The 25,480-nt window shown below is 38.3% G+C and overlaps 2 protein-coding genes across 2 annotated transcripts; both read left to right on the top strand.

Moving 5' to 3' along the window:
* Window positions 1-635: 635 nt before the first annotated feature.
* Window positions 636-14,288, top strand: LOC119727182 (mitochondria-eating protein-like). The gene is made up of 11 exons (XM_038199046.1): window positions 636-858; window positions 1,992-2,097; window positions 3,056-3,284; window positions 4,090-4,185; window positions 4,957-5,091; window positions 5,573-5,783; window positions 6,443-6,601; window positions 7,172-7,347; window positions 7,713-7,845; window positions 8,797-8,899; window positions 10,736-14,288. Exons 1-11 carry the CDS (start codon window positions 772-774, stop codon window positions 10,801-10,803), a joined length of 1,503 nt encoding a protein of 500 aa, XP_038054974.1. The 5' UTR covers window positions 636-771; the 3' UTR covers window positions 10,804-14,288.
* Window positions 14,289-17,126: 2,838 nt separating this feature from the next.
* LOC119729318 (muscarinic acetylcholine receptor M5-like) lies at window positions 17,127-25,083 on the top strand. The gene is made up of 2 exons (XM_038201944.1): window positions 17,127-17,828; window positions 22,521-25,083. Exon 2 carries the CDS (start codon window positions 22,655-22,657, stop codon window positions 24,020-24,022), a length of 1,368 nt encoding a protein of 455 aa, XP_038057872.1. The 5' UTR covers window positions 17,127-17,828; window positions 22,521-22,654; the 3' UTR covers window positions 24,023-25,083.
* The last annotated feature ends 397 nt before the right edge of the window (window positions 25,084-25,480 follow it).

Genomic DNA, 25,480 nt, shown 5'->3' with positions numbered 1-25,480 from the left:
TAAAGGGACTCAACTCATTATGTACGGCCCAGCCGGCCTATGAGTGTGACAGAAAAAAGTGTGACAGAGCTAGGTAGATCAGTGGAGGTGTCACGCCCCAACTATCGCATCGGTCCCAACTATAGTTGGGCCTGTCCCAACTATAGTTGGGCCTGTCCCAACTGTAGTTCCACAGTTGGGCTGGCCCAACTATAGTTGGGCCTGTCCCAACTATAGTTGGGACGGTCCCAACTGTAAGTTCCACTGTTGGGCTGGCCCATCTATAGTTGGGCCACTCCGATCTTTTTATTTTGGCTGGCCCATCTATGGTGTCACCATATATAAGTAAAACAAAATAGTTATTACAAAAAGTTCACGGCAGGTACAGTTATTAGAAGTTTTAGTTATGAGTTTCAACAAGCACAACTACAAAGCACATTATCTTAATTTGAAATAGCCTACTCCATAAAACATGCATTTAAAAAAAGAAGGAAAATATTAATAGGAAAGTCATTTAACACATGGAGTGCAGGGAGCTGAGCCATTCTTTTGAGACTGGTCCAAGCAAAAATCCTATAGAGTATAGATCGCATGATATACATGATCTGGTACCTAGAAGACATATCGTGTTCGGTCGTACGCATGCGTAGCGTACCCGCAATGTTGACGGATGCGATTAAAGATCGGTAGCGGAATCGCGGAACAGTACTACGGCCGTGGTACGTCAATCGCAAAATCGACAACAGCTCAGGAACTTCGAACATTTCTACAGACTGATTTCATAGTCATAAAATGGCTGAATCGCTGCGAAGATTAGTCAAGACTGGAGGCTTCAGCACCCTTCAGGATAAACTTGACCAGTGGTGTGACAATTATTTGGTTGGTATTAAACGTTGACTTTAATTTGTAAAATGTGTTGTCTGTCAATGCGGCGGCCGTGCCGCGGCAAATGGGTTGCCATGGCAATCAGGGACGCCGCTATTGAATTATTTAAGTTTTTTGCCGTTTTTAGTGTTTAGGAGATAGAGCTTAGTTTTTATATCGTAATAGTAAAGAAGAAAATAAAACACACAGGTCGACGCATCTGTAGTGTAATTTTACCCTCTTTCTATTGGGCCTTTTTCCTTGCTAAATTAAAGTCAGTGTTTTAAAATCATTCCAAATTGGCAAATGACTTCTCAGTCAGTGGGTCTGCAACCTAAGCTGAAGCAGTCTTTGTTTAATACAAAGTGTTTATTTAGCAATAAAACCGTCTTCTATTAATCTGTGCTTATTTTACATTTCTCAGTTTAACTTAAAACTTTTCAATTTCATACATATTGTGTCACGGAAATATGTGGCCATTTCCCTAATAACAATCTCAACACTGCCCTCTGTCCACAACATTCCTGCACACTGTAGTGCCTACATCATGATAGGGCTTTCCGAATATACCGAATATTCAAATAAGCCATCATCAACCGAAAATTTAAATAGCTTTAGCCACTTTGAATATTTGAAAACAAAAAAAATTACACACTATACACACAGGACTGTGATGTTACTTTAAGCTTTATCAAAACGTTGCAGCATTATATTGTCAGGGGCCCCTTTTTGACGACGGTATCTTTTTGTCAATGACTGTTTGTTGTGTCTTTCCTTTTAGCAGGTAATATAAACCCTAGACTTACTGCAAAACACTCCATATCGATTGCTTCAAGCAAAGTTTATCTGGTGCTAGCGTGCTCAGTATGCAATTTTTGACTGGCTGGGCACGCAGTAGGCCTATAGCTGGCAGTTTCGTATAGCTGAATATTCGATCAAACTCAGTTTCCAGTAATCGAATACTAAGTTATTCCAAAATGGACAGCCCCACTTGACTGAAACTTGTGTTATAAACATGGTGGATAAAACTACATGTATGTAAAGTCTAACAAAATTTCAGTGAAGTGTTGCAGTTCATGTGGGCATACTCTGTTTACTACACCTTGGTATTCTGACTCAATTGAGGATTAACTTCTAACCCTATGCAGGTGAATACATGTGATGAGAATGTTCATCGTTGCTGTGAATTGATTGAGCTAACATCACGCTTGCAAGGTCAACTCTTCCTAATTCTTAATCTCTCAGCAGCAGAAGGCAAGTATATTTCAATCTTTTGATTGACCAGCAGTAAACCGTATACAATTTCCCCCTATTTATTATTAAGAAAATACCACTCAGAATAACTGTATGAAAAACATGAATCTTGAAATAAACATTAGGCAAATGTGTCACCCCTGTGAAGACTGAAAAATTGATATTTTTCTAAGCTACGCCCATCTATTCTTTAGTACATGTACAAGTACGTAGTGTGTTCCCCACTGTGTACTAGATCTGCCAAGAAAGTTTGGTCTGCTCCATGACTTGGATGTTGTCAAGTACTCTTCTTAAAATCTTAGTAATTCATCTGTGTTGTGCTAATTCTTTTGTTTACCTTTTTCTTTCATTTGTTTATAATTCATGTTGTGTGTTTTACTTGGATAGTTTTTGTTTTTAATTCTAGGATCTGAATATTTGCCTTTCACTTGTCTAGTTATTTGGGATCAAACTATTTCTTCTCCAGGTATAACTTGAGTTGGAAAGTCTCAAACAATGTTTTTTTTCCTATCACTTATTCAGTTGTTTTTTCTATCACTGTTGAGCAACGATTAAAACAGATTTTGTTTGTGTTTGTTTGAAGGAACTAACGTTTGTTTGGTCCCTACTTGTTCAGATCAAATTAAAGCTTCCTGAACCAGTGTGAAGTTTGCAAGTTATTTTATTTTTTTCTCCCAACTACATTTTCTTTGAAGTGATCTGGTGAACCATTTTTCAGGTTACACATGTCCATGTATATTCGTCACCTTAGTAATGCCTGGTCATATGAACAGTTTACATGTACAGACGTTATATAAAGGTATTTTCACATTGACTGAAAATGTAATTGAAATACAACTCAAACAATTGATGGCAAGTGGAACAGACAATTATAGCATTTGAATCCCTCTAACTTTGAATTCTAATCACAAAAGTGAAAGCCATGGTATGAATGTTTCTTTCTGGAATGACTGTACAGGGGGTATATATGGTGGATGTGACGCACTGAAGAATCGTCTGCTGCCTTGGTTGACTCAAGGCTTTACATCAAGCATTGCAACCACAGACTTAAGCTTAGAAATGATGGCTGATGTTGCCAAGAAAGACCGAGCTTTGTCTAAGATGAGAGCTGATTTTGAAGCTCAATTGCAGGACCTTGAGGAGGACTTGGATACCTCCAGGAATGTGTCAGATTCACTCAAACAAGAGTAAGTTTAGCAGTCAGTGTTTATGCTACTTTTGCAAAATATCTAAACTGGTAATTAATTCATCTGTCTTGCCTTAAAAAACTTGGCTCAATTTCAAATGTCCAATTTAATTATCCTTTCTATGAAAGGCCGACAGATAGAATTATAAAAATTGTTGCCCATAAATTATTTAGAAGCCGAGAGTGAAGTTAGGCAATTGATTTCCCCATCTGACCAACTAATTGCTCTCCAAGTTTAGCATTATGGCAACATTTCTGACAATTTCCTGTTCATTTCCAGTTCCACATGTACTTCATTATATGCATTGATTGAAATTGAAAAACTCAGAGCATCTAACACAATACCGATATTGAAAAGGTTGTTTGTGCGTAATTGACCCTGCAGGTAGCACTCTTGAACACCTGTCATTACTGAAATTAATTATGAATTAAGTTATTAAGAGGCACTTGGCACCTACATCATTTTTCTGGCAGAAATAACAAATTTTATGAAAAAAAGGCTGCTTCGAAATACTTGCTGATTTCTAATTGTGAAATGAATCATTGAAAAATATCCTGGTATTAAATGTGAGGCCATCCTCCACTTCTCTAAGCAAAATAAGAAAAAAAATGGTAAGAATTTATCATAAAAGGCAGTGCAAGAAAAGGAAATATGTGGAAGCAAAATAGAGTTTTTGATCAGCTTACACATAGACCCACACCATTGACAAGAAATGTAAAATTAATTAGACAGAGTAAGGAATCAGGTTACAGCTGATTTTTATGTGTGTTACATTTGTAAATTCTTTTTATATTTGTATTCAAAGATTGCAAGACACAAAATCCAAGCTGGAGGAGGAGCGTTCCTCATCCATGGGAGAGGCAATACTGAATGAAGAGGATACAATCAGACTTAACTCTAGGTAAGTCCAAAATAAAATGAGTACGGATAAAAAACCAAGGCTCCGGTTTCTAGTATGCGGGCGTGGCGCCATAGCCATGCGCATCGGCAAAATAAATTTTTTTTTTATTTTTTCAATGTAAGATGATGTCTCAAAACTGCCAACTCACTGGTTTGACTGGAATGCTGCTGCTGCATAATTTTAACGTGTTTTTAAATGGGGTTACGATCCGAGTATTAGCTTTATGTGGCCTCACCGGACTCCCATATATTTTTGCACTAAGTTTAGTCTGGCACCATTTGCAGTCATCAGCCGACATTTGAAGAAGAAAAAAAGAAAAAAAAAAAGCTGCGTCGCTGCACCACTTTTGGGGCAAGCTCCATACCAGAAACTGGGTTGCATGGTTGCATGTACAAAGGGCTGCATGGCTAACTTATGAGAGCCAAAGAAGAGCACGTCACTTTTCCACTTTAGTTTTATGTAAACATGGTGAATAGTCTTGTGCATGGTTACTCTTCAACTGAATATGCACAACCCTGTGTAAGGTCTTTGCAAGAGAGGGATGCAGTCATAGTGACATTGCATTCTTGTGTCTGAGGACCAAGTTGTATGCATGAAGCCCTCAGTTTGACCGCCGTCCTGCTACTGTACATGAAAATTACTTCTTAAATTTCTAAGAAAGGGATGGTGCCTGGAGGGTGCAAATTAACCTCCCTACCCCTCTCCGTTTTTGTGCTACTGCTATTATGTCTTACATTTTAAATACCATGTGTTTTTTTTTCTCAATGATAGCATCAAAGCCCTGAAGGATGAGCTTGAGGTGTACAAGTCTCGCGTTGGTGTTCTGGAGAGCTATGAGATTGAAGCTCGTAGATTGAGGGAAGATGTCAACTTATTGAGAGAAGAGAAGGCCATTCTAACAGGGAGGTGGGTGGACTTTCTCTACCTTACAAATTGTGATAGTTAACTGTATGAGAAGTTCAGTCAATGCCCCCAACAGTTTTTCTATTCATAATTCAATACTGGGTTTTGCAAATTCCATCTTACAAATAGTTTTGTACGTTGCAGTACCCGCTGCTATATCTGATTCAAACCAGCCAGCCGACCCTGGCAAGCTCAGTGGTCGAGTGGTAAGACGTCTGCACTAGTAAGCAGGAGGTGGTAGATTCGAGTCCCACCCGAGTGAGTTTTTCTCCCAGTCACTCGGGACAACAACACTGGGTAAACAGTGTTTATAAAAATATGTCGGTGAAGGACAAAACCCAATATTGAACTCAAACAGTTTGTTCTCAGCGGCATAAATTATAGGTTGCAATACAGTTCCCAACAATTCAAAGCCTCAGTCAGAAAGCTACTGTAAGCTTTAACTACTTTGATTTTTTTTCTTTTATCGTTTCTGTCTGCTCAGGATGGATTATCTGACATCGTCCCTGCCTCCTACTAGCCCAAGGTCTACTGTTTCAGTCAGTAGTGATGTTGTGCAGCGTGTACGTCAATCTCATCTGGTTACTCGTTTTGGTGATATGTTCTCACGTGATCGTATGGATGCCATGGATATCCTCCGTACATTGTCTGATGATCATGACATCAATCAACAGATTGTCTTTGCTTGTGCTGAGGTAATTACATTTAGAATATAGCTTAAGCTAGCCCTTCCACTAACAGGCAATAATTTTACCAATAGCCAAGTTGGACAATGACGTCAGCTATAGCACATTAGGTCACACATAGGCAAAACCATAATTTAGGCATCATTTATATGTGAACAGTTGTTTCATTAAGCTACTACTTTGCTTGGTAAGTGAAATCAAATGATATGTTGTCCCACTGTTTCCAACGTATTGGAGGATTACCCAGTAGCAAGCAATGATGGAGGAGGTTCAAGGTGGGCCATTTCAAATCCTCACTGCCAATACGTAGTGAACACAGATACAAACAGATCAACAATACAACTCTTATTATGCAATTAAAATCCAACGTGGTGATAACTCATTGCCTATGCCCACTAGAGGGCGCACTACTGACACACCACAGGTTAATGATAAATTGCTTCACATTATGTAGTTATGGATTGTTTTCTTTGAATTTTATTAAAAGTTTGAAAATGCTGTCTTTTGGCAGTAAAACACACGAAAGTGCCCTGAAAGCAGTGGGACAGTGAGCAATTATGTTTAGAACATTTATCTGTAGTAATGCTTGTGCCCTCTTCATTCAGTCAATTCACAAGATATTATGTCATAATCCAGTCCTTTTCTTACCTTTGACTCTCTCTATCCAGGAAGCCTTTCACTGTGCTAAGAAAGCCTATCGTCTGTATCGTAGTAAGGTCCGCAGCACTCTGCAACTCACTCACACTGGGCCAGAAACCCTGGAAGAAGCTGTACAAAACTACATCAATAAGAATGGACAGCTACTGGATGTTCACAGCATTGTGCAGGTAATTCAGTTGACTGTAGGTAGCACTGAGTTGCCTACTCATAAAAGTTGAGAGAGAACTCATTGATAGGGTGCACTGGTTCATACAGGTCTGTATGGCATTTCAGAGGAACACAGATGTATGACCAAATACAAGCAAAGTTGCTTAAGTGTTTATCAATATTACTTATACATGTATAAACAAGAAAATAAATAGGACTGTTGCAGACTGCTTACTGACTGGATTGACCTGAAATATACAAATCTAAACAGTGAATGCGGCCTGACGTTGTGAACTTAACACGTTGTTCTTCAGAGGCCTCTGAAGAAGAACTTGTTAAGTTCGCAACATCGGGCCGCTTTTATTATTAATTTAAACGACATGTTATTATAATTACTGTTAATTTAAGTCCTTGTGGTATTCCCCCTCCAACTGTAAACTCTTTGCAATTGATGTCAACTACCGAAATAAACTGCAGCATAAGACCACTCATACAGTGAATTACTGCACAGACATCATTACAACTCTGATCAAGTCAAATCACTCTGGTTTTTATTTATACATGCATCTTATTTGTTTGTTTGTTTTCAGGATGTGTTACTGGCAATGAACACTCATCCAGTTCTGTCCTATCCTCCTGAGGTGGATTTCAAGTCTCTGTCTCTCTTCATTCGTGAGTTGGTCAAGGTTGCTTGGGAAATGAGTGCTTTGCCTAATCCATTGGATATCGCACCAGCTAGGAAGAGTGAACTGTTTGATGACTTCAAGTGAGTACAAATTGTATAATATCACTGACTAGAGTTTATAAAGCCAATCAAAGCTTCTATTCAACATCCACAAAACACTTGTCTTGTCTGGGTGTTCTTGGCCAAAGATTAGATGTTTATAATATTTTTCGTCTAACGCAGACAGCTTCCCCATTCCATCTTGCAGCATTCACAGCCAAGCCACTGTGGCAGTATAGGGCAGTATCAACAAGGTCAATCAAAATTAGCTGTTAAATTTGGGCAATTTTCAGAAGTCTAAGCATACATCATTTTTATTTTCATCATGCAATCTTGTGAAAGATGTTTAGCAAACTTGTGACACATTCCGTAAAGTTCAAATCAAGTTGGTTTTCAATGTCTATTAGGTACCGTCGCAGCTACGACTCTGAATATTCTGCTGCTCTGGTCAGTCACTACATCTGGCCTGCACTACAGGAGGTTATAACAGGCAAGATTCTACTCAAGGGAGAGGCTGTAACCAGACGTGGCGCTACCCTTGTAAGTCACATGGGTTTATTTTTCAATCTGGTATTCTCCTGTTGTCTTGTACTGCGTGTGTGTGTGATGTAAAGTAAAATGTGAGAAGCAGTTCAATCAGATCAAAAGTTTAATTTTGATACTGTCACATGGATTTGTTCATTCCTCCATTCATCTCAAATCTCTGAGGAGTATATAACAAACACTGCCCTCACAGGTTCCCATAATATCCCTAGGTGGAGAGAAAGGGTGACACTACATTAGAAGGTCAAGTTCTAGTCAAACAAGAACAGCATATGCCATCATGCACGTCCACACTCATTTGTGTAATAACATGGCCCTGGTCAAGTTGTTTGAGTGTTTCAAATCAGCGTGTGCACTAGCAGCAGCTTCTTAAACAAGATCAAATTTAAATAACATATCTACCTACAACACCATTACCATCACATTTTGCATTTTTAAGGGGAAAAAAAGAGAAATAAAAAATAGTGCTGAATATTTTGAAATTATTCTAAATTAACCATGATAAAAATGGCTTTCAACCTTGTAATTGATGCTAAGAGATGATAATACAATCACAAAGTGAATTCAGGTGCCTTGTATACACAGTTGGTGTGTAGTCAAGACTACTAAACCAATATCAGCTGAGCCAGGGGAGTATTATGATCACTTGATCTTCAGAATGTACATACGCTCTATAATTAAACCTCTGATGCTATTGAAATAATAACTCTAACCACACATGATGCTCATGCTAAAATCAATAACACGACCCTCAAATCATGCACAGACATGTCTGTATTCCCACCAGGTTGACTGCTGTGGGAGCCAGTGATTTAGGTTAGGATTTAGGTCAGGATTGATCCATAAAACTGCTCTTTTTTTTGAAGATCAAATCTTATTGTACAAGGTACAATGTATATATGTAGAATTCGTTTATATGATTTCCTTGTATTTTGTTTCATTGACTAGGCTTCTCCAAGAAGAAGTCGTAGTCCAAGCAGAGTTGTAACTCCAAGGAGTGGAAGGTCACCTAGTCCTCGTCGAAACATGAACGGATCCTTCAGCCCTGCAGGTAAGAAGTCAATCTCCACTCATCCGGAGAGAAACATGGCATCTCAACCTTTCAAGTTACGAAGAATGATCATTTCATTTCCACAATGTGGACCTTGTGTTAAAAGAACGGTACTATTACATCACTTTGGAGGTCATGGGTTCACTTCCAAGTGATTGTCTAACATGAGATATGACGTTGCCTCATATTCATTCTGCTCATAGTTAAGCCCCTTTTACTCCAAGTGGCTGTTATGCTTTTTAGTCTCAAGTGGAAACAAAATACTTTTGTAGGAAAAACACATTGGAGCAGTGTATCAAGTTTCTATTTGACTTTGCCTTTCAAAAGTGTTGTCTTAAATTTCCCCTTTAATAGGTTTCTACACGCCACAGAGGCATTACTGATTTGAAATTATTTGGAGTATAAACAGAGTGTGTTTGTTTTAGATCATAGAATTACCCGAGTAGACGACTAGTTCACGCCTTCTGGCTTCATGTCAATACATTATTATACACAGCGTCAACATAAGGCAACAAGATTCTCTTGAAAATGTAAACTTAAACCACAATGTCGGTCAGTATCAGTCAATGACACCTCTCCTTTGATGGTTTTTAATTTTATTTCTCATATACATTTTGGGTTCTGTATTTTGTGTTTCATCTTTCCTTTTATTAACATAAACGACTTAAGTTAATTACGTGCTGTAATATTTACTAGACCTAAAGTAACTCATGTGTGTTTCATTTTGACGTTTCCTAAATGTGCCAAAAATGCACTATTCATTATACATACTTGAACGAAATTGCCCCGTGTGAAGAAAGATAGTTGCCGGGCTGAACAGTCGTGAATTAATTAAATCCTGCAAATTGAGGTGTTTGAATTTAATTAAAAGTACGTGTAGTTATATGATTGGACGGACTAAGAATACATATCATGAATAAACTATCAAAAAAAAAAAAACTACAAGTATTTAGGCCGCCTTATGCACATGAATTCCAGGTGTGATTCCTATTCATTTGTTAATGGGATATGTCTAGATCTGGCACAGGTTAAGTTGTCCCATTCATATTTGCATTGATCTTAATTGATATGTAACCTGTGTTTCTACCACCATATCCTAGCTCTCTCTATGCACATTAGTTGACTCTGCTCGTTAATTACCAGTATGACCTATATACAGGTGTAAATCAATAGCTGGCTATATATAGCTCGGGGAAACAAAAGCCATTTCAGTCAAACAGAGAGGCAGACAAGCGCGCTAGCTAGTCGGTAATTCCACACATAGTCTATTTATTCTTCAACGTGCCATGGGATGAAAAGCCTGCAGCTTTGGTGATTGTGTACATAGTGCAGATGTGCTTGTCTACGCTATGTAGGCTACTCTATGTCACTTTACCAGCGACAGAATTTAGCCAGTAGGTTGCAGACTTGAATGACATGATTCACAATGATTGAAACACAAACTGCTATTGGTACTTGACATTATTGGCAACCAGTGTATGTGTACTTGAATTCAGGACTGCTGGTTCACCATTGCATTTGTATTCAAGCTAAATTTTATTGTACACAGTAGAAATGGACATGTACGACTCGCATTTCAGCATTGTCAAAACCTTGAGGTTTAAAAAAAATAGGCATTCACTGCAATGATCTATTCAGGTACATGTACTTAATTTGTTATTTTGTCCCATGTAATGTCAATGTTGACCCCCCCCCAAAAAAAAAAATAGTGAATGTTTTCAATTTGGCAGTTTGATTTTTTTGTCTTAATTTGCTGAATGTTTTTTAAACAAAAAAAATGAAATCACTCAAATGTTCACCCAGAAATATTCATTTTCATGTTTTTTTTGTTCGTAGGTTCTCGTCCTGGCAGTAGTTTGTCTCCGAGACCAATGAGTGCCTCCTCCTCATTTTCCAGTTACTAAGGTAACTAGTGATAGTTGCCAATGGAAATATCCATCCTATCCAGCGAAATGAGGATCATTTCTTTGAAGCCTCTCTAGATAATGGACATGCCATATTAGCTTTCTGGTGTGGTCAATATGTTCTTTAGTGAACACAGTTTCTGGCAAAGGGATTGTCAGGGCACGTAATCCGTCCAAAATAGTTACCGTTTACATTATTGATGAAAATTAAATTGAATGAGGGATTTAAATCTACGACCTCAGGAAGGTTGCAGGCATGAATCCCATTTAAATCAGAATTCTTTGCTTGACTGAATACCATCTATGATTCAAGAGACCCAAGTTGCTTTTCTCTTGTGGTTTAGTGGGATTTTCTTAAACTTGACTGCTGTGATGTGTGACACACATGTAAAAGACCAGTGAAATGATTGTATGAGATGTGATTTAAAAGAACCAGATTTTAAGTGTTTGTGCAAATATTTGTGACGTGAGTGTTTTTTTTCCAATTGATTAGTCCAGATGTATGAAAAGAATATGTACATGTATTCTGATTAATGATTCAACTAATATGTGAAAGTGCCAATGTATTTGTTTATTGTATTTTTAAAATATATTAAATGTAATCGTTTCAAAAATGTTAGAGTTTCATTAATTCTGGGAGTGACATTCCATATCCGTCCATAACCCATTGTTGCTATGCAAACTTTGTTAAGGAACCTCACAGAGCTGAAATTCCTCAGTGCATTTTACTTGAATATGAACTAAGTATTATATTTTTATTGCTCATTTATAATAGGCAGTCTGCATCTGCACTGAGATAGCAAGGATCACAGATATTATTAGTGATGGAACTACTGTATTATAGTTTTGTTAATAGTGCGATGACTCACAGTGATGATGAATGACTGGCCAATATGATGATGATTGGGGGCAATCATGCAATTTATTGCACTAACAAGTGCATTAATCTTGTGTTCACTACTGATGCCATGTGCTACTCCTTTACAAGATGCAGCCAAATCATCTAAATCTATGAAATGTGATGGTTAAAGACAGTGACTTCCTACTCTGCCCACCCCATCCCCTACCCGCCCCTCCCCTACCCAGTTGCCTACCTTCCTTCACCCCAACTGTAATAACATCATCATGAATATCTACCCAATGTCTTCACAGTGATTTCAAGTGGTCTGCCAATATCTCATATAAATGCCAATGTCTCCCCTAGCATCCTACATCTCACACATGATTTTAGATTTATTTTCACAGCTTGATACATGCAGGTTGAAGTGTGTAATGATAGAGTTGAGAGGAAGGAAGCGGGGATCCTTAAGTAGTTCTTGCCTCATTTCTCTATTTACCTTCTACCAAGTCGTTTGGTTTGTTCATCAGTTTAACAAACAAAGATCCAACTTAATACTCCTGTCCACATGTAGGGACTTACTCTGAATGGTACATATCAACAGAATGCCAAGAGCTGGTGAAAGAAACACATACCCTAAATTCACTCCGAGAGTGGTAAAGAGTTAATGCTAAAAATAACTCTTGTGATAATACAATTTGTAATCTGTAAAGGGGGGTACAGTACTCAGAGAAATGTTTATACACATCTTTTGTCATGTAAATTGTGAAAGTTTCTGGCTTAACAAACGTTGTCTATTTAAAGTGTGTAAGCAGTTTCATATAGGAAGCACACAATACAATGTGCCTATAAATGGGGATGGACATTTAAGAGTGGAGTGAAATTGAGAGTTCTTGACTTGTAAAAACAAAGATGGTAACTTTGTTCATCTGGTTTTTCATAGCCAGCAACCGTAGAAGAAAAAAAAAAACCCTTGAAGTCGGGGAATCCAACCCACGTCTTGTTTACCAAGTGATCAGCTAGCATTCATTATATTTGTTGCATTCCATATTTGGATATAGGCCCTGTTTAGAGTGCTTCAGATTTTTCACATTTTCCCGATGTGTCATATATACTGAGTTTGTTGAGATTGTCTAGAATGGAGAAGTGCCTTTAGTCTTTTAATCCCATTTTTTCAATTAGCCACAGATTGGAGTTACTTGTATAAACAAATAGAATAGTATAAATACACAATGTAATCTGAATGTATATTTAATTAATTCCAGTGTTTATGATGTATTGAGTGGATTGAGCTGCGAGTGGTAACTTGCTTCTTGCATTAAACCCCAGGATATCAATTAATGAACATAGACTTTCAAGTAATTGTCTATAGTAAGTAGAAAGCAAAAGGAAAGAGCTACTTTATCGAAGAAGATTTCTTGGTGAGATGGATGAATGTTTCCGGTTGACTGGTGCTCTCTTACCAATTTTTACATCAAATTACCCTCACATGCCAGAAACAAGTATATTTAACCAAACATTTCACTGGCTTTTTTTACGGCAGTGAAAAACGAATTACATTTCTTTCCCCAGGTCAAAACAAACACTACTATCCAGTTATCGATTTGAGTCTCATAAGAACTTAAGAATGGAATCAAAGCAATTCTGGTAGCAGCGAGCTGAAGATGAAAGATACTGAGAAGGTCTTATCAAAATAGGCCAGGTCATGTTGAGCTCATATAATTCAGAAGTTGATAATGCAGACATTTTGCGGTAGTGCAGTTTCAAGGCCCGAGTCCATAGAAAGAACTTCTCCGTTTCTATGTGTGAACACTCACCTTACTCTTCATTTCTGGGCAAAGAAATCCTCGTTCAATAAAGCAGCTCTTGAGAGTGTTTGTCTGGTTGTAGACTATGGCACGGAATGACATGTCTGCCTGTGTCCAGACCCTTACTCTTCCCAACGACTCAAAACCAACATCCAAACAGTGAGATTGTTAAATGCTGCTTTTGGATTTTGTTATCGAAACAATTAGAGTCATGTGTTAATCATTACCCTTAATATAACCAAATTAAGAAAGTGTGCTTTAAATTCTTTTGGATGTTTGTATTATTTAATTGTTCATTAAACAGTAATTGATTTTTTTAATTATTCTTTTGAATCAGAAATATGTTGAAATTATTCTCTAGAAATTGTTTGCAGTGTCACCACTTTTGAGAAAACAAAGTTTACCTAAATGTTTACGGACAGTATTTAATTATCTTCATCACGCCATTAAACAAAGCTGATGCTTTTATTTTGAGGCATGTTACTATGGATTTAATACAGCTGATAAAAAGGATTTTTTTAAACAAAACTGCAAGTAAAAACGTAAAATTCAAGAACTATTCTAGGTTTCAGTTACAAGAATTTCTATTAATCTTTTCATGAACTGGTCAAGAAGAGCAGTATTACTGATGTAATCCGAGCCATTCCAAGTTTGTATTTTATCTTATAAAAGATTTATTTTCAAGATTTGTAACAAATTTTAACTTTTTTTATAATTGAGGTCTTGCACTTTTGCAGTATCTGTGCGTTTTTATTCATTTTGAGTGAATTTATATATTTTGCTCGTTCCAGTGGAAAAAAAAGTTGTTTAGGAATAAACCAGGTTTGAGTGCAAAGTCACCTCAGAATTTTGACTATTTTTTTTAAAAGCGCTTTGACGAAATTATTAACAGTCGCGGGAAGTTGCTTTGGAAAACAAATTACAAATGATTTTATATTTTAATTAATGAATTACTCCTTAAAATATGTATTTCTTTATAACCGGTTTTGGAATAAGGTAATATTTCAAAATTAATTTAGCCTCAGCCGGTTTCGAGAACCGGATTCTCAATTTGATTGCCATTCCAGCAACATATACCTTATTTGTTTTACGAAGGAGCATGGGCCATGCAGACACAGCGTCCACTAATAATTAATTAACCTATTTCAACCTTTATGATGAGACATGAAGGCTGCCTGTAGACTTGCCAGTCATGCATGCATGACCTAGTCTTAGGGGTATTGCTTGCCTTTCTTTAGTCTTTACTCCTGTATAACAACCAAGGAAGACGACAGGATGTCTTGAGCTTACCATTTCATTTCGTATTGGATAGAAGTGCGAGCAAGATGATATTTTGCTCACTGCGTGTTTATTTATGTTATGCTTGATTGAAATCACCTTTTAGCTTTCCCATTATTTCTACGTCTTAATATTCGTGTTGCTGTGGAGTGAAATGTTAAAGATTGACCCTCATTTCAAAGAGAGTGTTGGATGTGCATCCCTCCCCCGCCGCCCCATCTCATCCCTCCCCCGCCGCCCCACCTCATCCGCACAACGATCCCCAACCAATCTACACATTCTGAATTCATATCATTGTCATATCTCATCACACATACAATATATTATAGATGACAGTTAATCCGGTGGGGTCAGGTACATCCCGCTCTTCCCAGTTCACGCAGCCAATTGCTCCTGTATAATATTCCGTTACAAATGTACTATTCGGCCAACTCAATTAACTGGTTCATGACTACTGAAAAAGGCGATCATTCAAACCTCCAAATTGATCACGAAGGGTCTACTTCGCTGACATTATTATGAATCGAAGTTTTCTGCGCGGAAACAACATCTGACTTCATTCTGGAGGCCACAACAAAATGAAATTGAATATTATTATAAACGTTAACTAGATATAGAGGCAAGATTCAGCAAAGATCTAAGAAAGCTGATAAGCAAGATGTCGTAGAGGAGAGGTCCATGACGTCGATACAAGTTATAATTTTTTGAACCGCTGAGCATGCAAGTAATGCAGCCTGGAGTAAGAACAAAGATATGCTCCAGAGATCTCAGTTCTACAAGTGTGCATCAGGAAGTCAAAATCTGGGGCAAATAATCGCACAGATGGGATATGGAGGGGTTGGTGGTAAACAAGTAGATATCAACATGGTTTAGATTTAAAGACGATCACATTCATCTGGTATAATATTCTGACTTCTGCTGCAATGTACAGTGACATTCGTTCCATAATTGGGCAGCAATCCAGAGCTGGACGTGGTAGATTACCTCCCCAGTTATCATAAGAAAAGGAAATTCGCTTACTCCATGTCCTCGGCAAATATTCGAAAAGTCGGGACTGACTTATCAGAGCGCGGCATTCAAAAAGTTGTCAACATTTACATTAATAAATGTGGAGGGGTCGTTATGATGTTAATTACAATTACTGACGTTGACCTACGAAAATCTAATTGCTATTACGTTTTACATACTTTAATCATTAAACGCTTCAAAATTGTCAGATTTTTTTTTTCAAACTATTTTTCAATCATCTTTTTATATTGTCCCAGGTAGTACTTAACCACTTCGTCATTCAAGACAATGACTTTGTGAAAAACCCTCGTCCCCTTAGCCACTCAGTGGCACATACCCATAGTCAAGGGTGTGCCTTTAGTCCAACTCAGTCGAGATTTTAATTCGATCCGTTGGTTTCAAATTGAATCTAGATGAATATCAATGCAGGTGTGCAACACGAAATATTGATTGGGGAAATATAACTGAGTTATAAAACAAAGCGGCAAAACAGACGTCAATACATACGCACGATCAAAAGTTGCTATGAAAGTTGCTTTGGTAACCAAAAAATAGAATGAGTTTTCAGAACTGTTGAGAACTTTTTTACACGGGGGCAAAATGCTTTTATATGACGCGGACCAACTGTAAAACTACTACTGCCAACTGAGGCAAGGGAGATCGTGTAGAATGGAAAAGATAACATTAATTAATGCGGCAGCTGTATTACAACGGAGCAATTAACCAGAGTTTGACCAGAAAATCTGATGAGATTTATAACAATACAGTATGTAGTACATGTATTTGGGTTTTTTTTTTACTGTTAACACTTGAGAGGTTTAAAACTGCATATATTTCAAGAAGTATGAATCCATGATATCGATGTTGAAGACAATGAAATAGGAACTGCGCAATATAAAGCGCATGACACAGGTATCTTCGCGGAGTGCAGAATGTTGGTAAACAAAGAACCATTAAAATAAAATAAAAAACAGCCGTGCCAAAATATAGCAGCCATCAAAATTATTCGGAGTTATTTTCTTCAACTTGGTTAATTCCGTACTTTTTTTACTCAGGCAATCAATTAAGTTGTTTTGTTATCCGAATGTAGGCGTATACCGAAACCCATTTTCGCTCAAGAATTCTGAGTGAAATAGAAACGGTTGCCAAAATAATCTCGTGGGATTGTATACGCTGGTATTGACCCTGGCATGGACATCCCACCCCTTGTTTCATAAGAAGCAGATGACAAAGCGACAAAGCGAGTTGTCTATTGAGATGGACCGTGACACGATGTGTAGTGGATAGCACTAGGTTGCTATGGAGCATGCGTTGTAGAATCACCGTACAAGAGGGTTGGTCTGTACTGCCTACCTCACCACGCTCGCCTCATAATGATACCGGAGAACACACGGCCGGGCGAGGTAGTCACGCTCGACGCACTATCCACAGCAATTAACCATGAGTTCTACTTGAATTTACTCACATCCTCCCTCGCACAGAAATCCTGCACGAATTTACATCTCGGCAATACTTCTAGCTTGAAGAATCTAGTGTGATGAGGTGGATTTCATCAGGTTGTTAGCCTACTAAACCCTACCCTACTGTCATTTCGCTTCCTAGATAACTCCAGGGCCAGTCCCACCCACCGAAGCAAATCGATTGCTACATAGCTGTCTGCAGAGCTACATACAGCAAACATGGAGATACAACCACGATGACGTAACGCAATCGAACTGAGTTTAATTACCTCTAGTGCATGATGTGGATGTACAAATGATAGGCTCTGTAAATTAACACAGGAATAGCGGAGAACAGGAACAAACTACACAGTGATTGATATCAAAAGACTCACTTAAAGATACACAAGCGATTCATTAACGTCATCTTCGACAATGTGTTGATGAGACAGTATTTGACTACAGGTGTGATGATGATGTGACAGGTTTCTGCCAGTATACGGGCAGGCTACAGACTGCTCTCTTTAATGAACGTCTTTGACCAGAGGCTTGAGACAACCAACTGAGGAAACAGTTTCTCCGTAGGCGAACACATGATAACAAGATGCTCGGCTTGAAGCAAGAAACAAAGTAGAATCACGTTCAATGACTAAGGTAAGAATTGTCTATATAGGACCAATGGGAATGCCATAGCATTCACCTATAGGCTACGTGTGCTTAGGTAAATATTGGTAAGATTAATGGAATCTGAGTGAGGAAATCAAGTTGCATTTACGTGATGGTTCCTCCAGCAGCAAAATTTAAAGACTGATCAATACAAAATCGAAAAAAGGGTTTTCATTTAAATGGTTTCCCTGTTGAAATAACTCTCATCTAACAGATCTTTGAAATAGTAAAGAATCATTACTTTATCAAATATGATTAGGAGCTACAAGACAAATGAAATTGTCGCTTCTTCTCACTAAACTGTACATCAATATTTTCGTGATATTTATGCTAAAACGTCATCAACAATTTCTAACAAACAAATTTAGTCGTGGCGAAATACTTTCGGCATAAAGCTGAGGACAAAAAGACATAGAGAGGTTAATGCTCATGAACGATTTCTTTCATCAGATTCAACTTTGTACTGTTTTGTACAAAAAGCTTAGTTAGTAAATGATTTGGCAGCTAGTAATCCTGAAATTGATATAATTCATTACCGGTACATTAAACCAACCAATGATTGACAGCGTAGAGTGCTCACTTCCGATATTTATTGAGCGACGAATAATCACTAATTCGGAGTCACCAACGTCAAATATCCTGGCTGCTTCAGCAACGGCAGCAATTCAATCTGATTATCATTCGCCGCATATTAAATTGAATCGAAATTTTGCCAAACCAAAACACAAATTCGACGTTTTTATTCCACTTCAATTCAGTGAAGTGTTGTCATCGATCGCAACTATTCCGTCATTTCAAGTTTAATGTCCTATGTAAATAAACAATGAAGATGTAAATCAAAAGTTCTGTCTTAACTGATATTCAAAATAAATAACGACTATACGTTTCCGACGATTCGTCCAACAACTACAAGAATACCCTAAAATGAACACTGTGGCTCGGTCAATCGTAAGCACAAACTTTGAAATTCGTCTCAGAACTTCCTTTTCAGAACTTGTCGTTCGTTACTTTGCCTCCGTTGTAATGTTCGGGCCCCTAAGCAGTGATAAAGTGTGCCGCTTTGAGAAATCAGAAAGCATTTTCTTATGTTTAATTAATTCCATTGAAAGATCTTGCACTCGCCACTGCACTCTGCCTTTAAAAATAGCACTCAATAACTGTGTTTGAAATTCGTTGCACAAATCTTAATGGAAGCTATAATTATTTCCATCGCAAATTTGTCGTGCACTGCCAGACGCAATACTTGAGAACTTTTCAGGTCTATATTTTGTCCGTGGGTTGGACGTGGTTAGTGAGCTGCTGATGGAGTATGTCTCCAGGGGTGTGCTTCTTATACGATGCGTACCAGGCCTTGCGTGTTTGAAGAGTGGATGGATAAGTGCTCTCTTATGACCAGAGAAACTATGAGAGAGCGGCACAGACGACCACACGTTAAGGGTAAGATACGGCTTGGATTTCAACAAAAACACAGATGGGATGCAGCCGCTTGAGTCTTATTTCAATTTGATTTATAATAAAAACGGAGGAATTGAGTCAAGTGCATGCATGTATTCGACTTTATCACTACTGTCTTTTAATGACATCCTTCACTTCATGTCTCATTTCGTCTTTTCTTGATGTCATCAACTATAATTCTTAACTTTCGAAAGTCGGTTCACCTCCAAACCAAAGTGGTTAGTCGTTGCTGCAAACTTATAGAAACTTGTGGACAATAAAGATCCGACTGTTTTGCATAGACAATATTAGGCCTATATTGATTTGTATATGATTTTATTTCAAGAACCTCTTCAGAACTTGCTGTGTCCAGTGAAGATGTTTGAACCACTCAAGTCCATAAGGGTCAGTAAGAAAGTCAACGATTCCATAACGCCACACAGAAGGCAAAAAACGGCGAGCACTTGAAATGTTAAGGTGACCTATATATGCTGAGGATGGTAAATAGAGTCGGGAGAAATGACGGGCTTTTATGCTCAGTCGTGAAGCTGTGGCGGGGTCGAAGCTTTTAAAGTACAAGACGAAAATGTACGATACTTGAGACTGAAAACGGCGAATGTATGGCTGATATGATGGACATTAGTTCCGCGCTTGGTAGATGAAAACGGCGAATGTATGCCTGATATGATGGACACTAGTCCCGAGCTTGGAAGATTACTATGCAAGAGTTGGACACAGCTGACAAGTTGAAGTGCTGTCTGGCTTTCATTTTTATTTCCAAGAGGTCGAATACATATTTCACAAAATGATTCCTTTTTTAGTGTTATTTCATGAAACTAGAATAAAATTTATTTAGGGGAAAAATTAAAAGTGATAAATGGACGGTTTGAATTGGACTTCTTTTAATTCCTATAAATTCAACTGGACACACTGATGGTTTAAAGGATTGCATTAAAATACATGGAACTTCTAAATAGTAAATCAAATTCTGCCGTGCAAAGACAAAATTCATAAATCTGCAAATTAAATATAGGGCCCTATGCGATAAAAAACATACTGTCGAATATAAAAAAAAACCCGACAGGGAGAACGTGGCGCCTTTAATTTTACTCGTCAAATCTTCGACGGCCACACAACAGAATTGAATCTCCACCCTTGAGGTCACATGATCAATCAGTTACTTACGCCAAAGTAACTGACCCAGAGACATGAATAAAACGCTACCATTCACACGATGCTTGTAAATGCATTCGGAAATTGGGTTTGCATAACCCTTGGCAAAAAGGGGGCAAAGGAAACACGGTTCAATCTCAATGTTCAATTTTAGAAAAATGTTAAAATAATGCAAAAACTCACTGCGTCATGCCCATTTCGTCAGAAAGATAGACAACCAGAAGTGAAATAAGTAAAATACACTATATATATATATACATGTATATGAACAGAATGAAATTGCTATGGTCATTTCTACTTACATTTGAATCGTTATATATTATTAAGGTTTACAACTGATACAATTTGCGCAGGTCACTCAATCAGTAAGCCGTTTGCTGTTACGAATAAAGTGTGTCAAATATACTTCTCTCATTACCGCATCCAAATAATGTTCATGTATATTGTTGATAAAATGACAATTAAGGGCGGAATGGAATTAATGCGTCAAGCAAGTACGCATGATACCGAGTAGAACGAAGTTTAGACGTACGTTTGTAAAGGGACCTCTAAGGCCCAAATCAATCTTATCCTGAGACTATCGTTTCTTGTTTCAAACAGCCTATTTCGCTAGCTATTTCAGATATGTAGTCAGCATTTGTAACGTGAAAGAGCACGGCATTAGTTAACTCGGGCGGCAAGCAACGCTCAGTTACCTTCCAGATCCATTAAGATCAAAGGAACAAAGTAACCAGTGATGAATTGATCTTGAATATTACTACTAGCAGCAAATTGAAAGTGAATGGTTAAAAGCACAGCCGTCAACATTGCATGCTGTAGTGAACGTACGAGAAAGCGTCGCATGCTGTAGTGAACGAACAGGAAAGTGGGTTGTTAACCTCTCCCCGCCCCTGCCGTCACCCGAGGGAATGTGTTTAATCTCAACTGGAAAGATTCTGCTTATATGCAGCAACTTTTTTTGCAAACCACCAAAATATTCGTTCGTTGAAGGTTTTACCTACGAATTCTCATTTAAATCCATCCCTCAAAATAATTCCTGCTGATATTTTCAAATTACAGGTGAAATTAATATTGAAAGTAATTGTTATTTACTTATGAATTGTAAACAGTAATAACCGTTTGAACTGTAGTATCTTTGAGAAAAATGAATGTTTAAGGTCAACATCAAGGTCAAGAAACCATTGAAGTGACATTTTGACCAAGAAGGTTAGATGACACTGCCCGAAACGTTAGGTTTCAACCAATTACTTGCCTTTTGAAGTCTTAACAATCCTGAGTGATATATTTCTAAGGATTCTCCAATGCCCTAGCATTATCATTAACTCTGCAATCACAGAGATACATTTTGTCTTGTTGAATGCAGTAGATGATGCTATCATTATGCATGAATACACGGTCTAGTTTCTATCAGAACATCAAGGTCGTTCATGCTACTAGGACTAGACGCGTGATAAGGAATCCCAATCAAGGCTCGTCCGTAGACGTGTTTGCAATTTCTACCTTCACACCTGTAAACTCCACTCGATATAATAGCGCACACAACGTATCAATCAACAACAAACGTTTTAATAATGCATTTGGCATTGGCCTAGATGACGTCAGAGTCAGCTCCATTTGTTTATATTTCTATCAAAGAGCTGCAAGTAAACCCTAAGCACAACACATCAATTGTCAATATCTTTATCTTTTCATATCTTTACTATCAAAAATGACTACGATGATAACAAAGAAAGTATTTAAGAATACCAAGACAAATATCATCATGTTTATTGCAGGATAATTCCACAAAAACCGCATTACAGCTGCGCGCATGAGCGTTATTTTGATCTTTCCAACTGTAATCGTTTCATGGGAAACGCGTAGGCCTATCAGAAGCCAAACGGCGACATACATGCTCCCTTAATTTCACTCTCCATAACTAACCAAATTAACTAATTACGGTTGGAGAGAAATACATTGCTGAAATTAGCCCAACATTTGATGAAATGAAAACGTTATCAAGACCACAACGGTACCATTGTGAAGAGCAAGTAATCAGAGTATCTTGATTTTTGTTGCTATATCTATCTGCAGGCATGTAAGACGTTGAGAACCATGGTTACCTTCTTGAACCTTCTCAGCCTTTGGACAGAGGTCATGAACAGGGCCTGCGACAGGACCTACTAAGGTACTCGGAGTATTGTAGACCGTTGACAACAACAACTGACATGGATCTGACTGCAACAGTGGAAACTATGGATGCACCGACCAATTGCACTGGGGATAACTGCACCAGCGCAGCACCCGATGAGGGACTGTCCAACGTGGAAATAGTCAAGATCATCTGCATGGCCGTACTGTCCGGAATAGCCAGTTTAATCACCATATGTGGCAATGCATTGGTCATTGTCGCATTCTGTCGTGAGAGACGACTTCGTGTTCTTGGTAACTACTTCATCATCAGTATGGCGTTTGCTGACGTCATTATTGGCGCATTCTCTATGCCACTGTATACAATGTATCTTTTGATTGACCATTGGCCATTAGGACCAGTCATTTGTGACATATGGCTGTTCTTAGACTATCTATGTTGTGGTGCTTCTGTGCTTGGTATACTTCTTATTAGTGTTGATCGATATCGATGTTTGTCTCATCCAATGACATATCAAAGTGACATGACTCGTACACGTGTCTTGTTCTTAATAATTGCCAGTTGGATCACTACTATTCTTCTCTTTGGTGTACCGATCATCGGCTGGCAATTCTTCGAAGGAGAACGTACCGTACCACACGATCAGTGTGAGGTACAATTTACTAATGATGCTTTCTTCACTGCTGGATCCATCATAATGATTTATTGGTTACCACTTGTTGTCATTCTTATCTTGTATATGCGCATATACCTCTTAACGAGGCGTCTAGTGAGGCGTGAGGCACGAATTATTGGGAGGCTGAGTGTGAGGCACCACGTAGAACCTGCAGACACTTCACACAATAACAACCACCATGATCGCAAGTTTTCATCTGGTGTCATGCTAGACTCTGAAGATGAACAGACAGTATCATTCCCAACGAGGGACCTGCCATTACCGCCACATCCTGAAGAAGACAATGACGTAAGCGATCGTGCTTCATGCTCCAAACATTACAATAACGGTTGTGGCGTCGATGGTGAGCGAAGGAGAGTCACTATCCCGTCAGAAACAGACGAGTTTTCTGAGAGTGAAAGAATCGCGCACGGTTCACATCGAACCTCAACGAAAGCTAGTCCCAACAGTAAAGATCACACCATAGGCAAGACACTGTCCGCTGCTCTAAACAGCTTGAAAGAGGCTAAGGCTGTCAGGACCCTTAGTGCCATACTTGGTATCTTCATTCTCTGTTGGACTCCGTATAGTGTCCTAGTCATAGTCAAAGGCTTCTGCCCTGACTGCGTCAACATGTACTTGTATGAACTCAGCTACTTTCTCTGCTACATCAATAGCACCTTCAATCCCATGTGTTATGCGTTTGCCAACAGGGATTTCAAGATCGCATTCAAGAGAATCTTACTGTGCGATGGACAAAAATATGGCTGGAAGGCGAGTCATTACTGAGAGAGAATTAATAATTTAAGAATGGTGCGTGGAAATGGTAACTTCCATACGAATATTTATACTATTCATGTAACTGCAAAGATATTCTGCGCATTATAGTCGTGTCTTTAATGGTTATCTGTTTCAATGCCAATAGTTCCTATACTGAGCATAATAGAAAAGTCGATTCTTTAGTGTATATCCTGTCTATTTAACCTCAACAAATTTTATGACAGCCGACAATAACCCATCAAAATTAATATTGAGGTGTAAACTTATTTAAAATTTCCAAAGTAAACTCCACACCAAAAATGTAAAAGTTTCCTCTGACGATACTAAGAATCATAAACTGGTGAAGTTGTTCTTTAATTTCTAATCGGTCTCAAAAACAATTCCCTTTCCCTCAGATGCATGTGAAGAGATACCTAGGTATCCCGTCCGTTTCAAAACGTTAAAAAAAATTATCACTTTAATTAAAAACGCAAGCCCTTCTTGCCTCCAGAGTAAATGAAAAAAAAACACGAAAAATGGTAACAACTTTACATGTCATGTAACTACAATACTAATAGTTATGTTTTACTTGGGAAAATCAATGGAACTAAAATAACGGAGAGGGCAAATCAAGGAATGCCGGCTATTATGAACGATTTGTAATTGTTTTAGTCATGAACGGTGTTTGCGAAACAAGATTGCCTTTAGTGTCTACATTTCTGGTAAAAAAAACTCAAAAACGTTCAACTTGTGAATCTTCTTATGAATCAATACCAAGTCAAAAAACAACCAAAGTGCAAAATTTGTGAGGCTGGTTTCGAAGTCCGTTCAGTGGTTAAATTTGCACATGCGTATAGTGTGTAGTTTAGCACGGGAGCTATAATATCGCTGGTTCTAGTCATTTTTTTCTGTAATGAACATTCAGAAATAGAAGGAAACCAGGGAAAACACCAAAACGACAACAACGATTAATAGATCAGTTTACAATAGAACGGGTACTTATGTTACATTGTAGGTAGAATGATGGACAGAATTAATCATTTTGTTTTTGTTGCAGGCAAACAAAACAGTAAAAAGTAAGTCAAGTCTGTCACGAGCCAATGTGGCCCATCAGGCCGGCGTTTATCTCTGGTTTCAGTAGCATGAAACGACGGAGAATATTTTAACTCCCCTGGATGGGACGCTAGTCCATCGCAGGTTACTCCCCAGCTAGTGCCGATAACCATCTTATATTCCTGGGTGGAGAGAGGCAAGTGTGGGTGAAGTGGCTTGCCCAAGGACACAACATATGGCCAGCAGCTGGATTCGAACCCCTGACCCTCTGATCACGAGTCACAAACCCTAAGCCACACTCCCCCGCAAATTAAACAGTACAGGCTGTTAAAAGGTAAATGCACAAGCTCTAAAAAAACCCCCAAATATTAACATTCAGGAATATCAACTTAAAAGGTTTCGAGAGTGGGTCTTTGCATTTTATCAATCGAGGAC

Source organism: Patiria miniata, unplaced genomic scaffold, assembly GCF_015706575.1.
Source record: "Patiria miniata isolate m_02_andy unplaced genomic scaffold, ASM1570657v1 HiC_scaffold_20, whole genome shotgun sequence".
Classification (NCBI taxonomy): Eukaryota; Metazoa; Echinodermata; class Asteroidea; order Valvatida; family Asterinidae; genus Patiria; species Patiria miniata.
Note: the sequence above shows the minus strand (reverse complement) of the source record. Positions and strands in the feature narration are given on the sequence as shown.

Coding starts and splice junctions, on each gene's coding strand:
- LOC119727182 (XM_038199046.1), top strand. CDS start 772: ATGGCTGAATCGCTGCGAAGATTAGTCAAGACTGGAGGCTTCAGCACC. Junction 7,348..7,712: donor GAACTGTTTGATGACTTCAA/GTGAGTACAAAT, acceptor AATGTCTATTAG/GTACCGTCGCAGCTACGACT. Junction 7,846..8,796: donor CCAGACGTGGCGCTACCCTT/GTAAGTCACATG, acceptor TTCATTGACTAG/GCTTCTCCAAGAAGAAGTCG.
- LOC119729318 (XM_038201944.1), top strand. CDS start 22,655: ATGGATCTGACTGCAACAGTGGAAACTATGGATGCACCGACCAATTGC.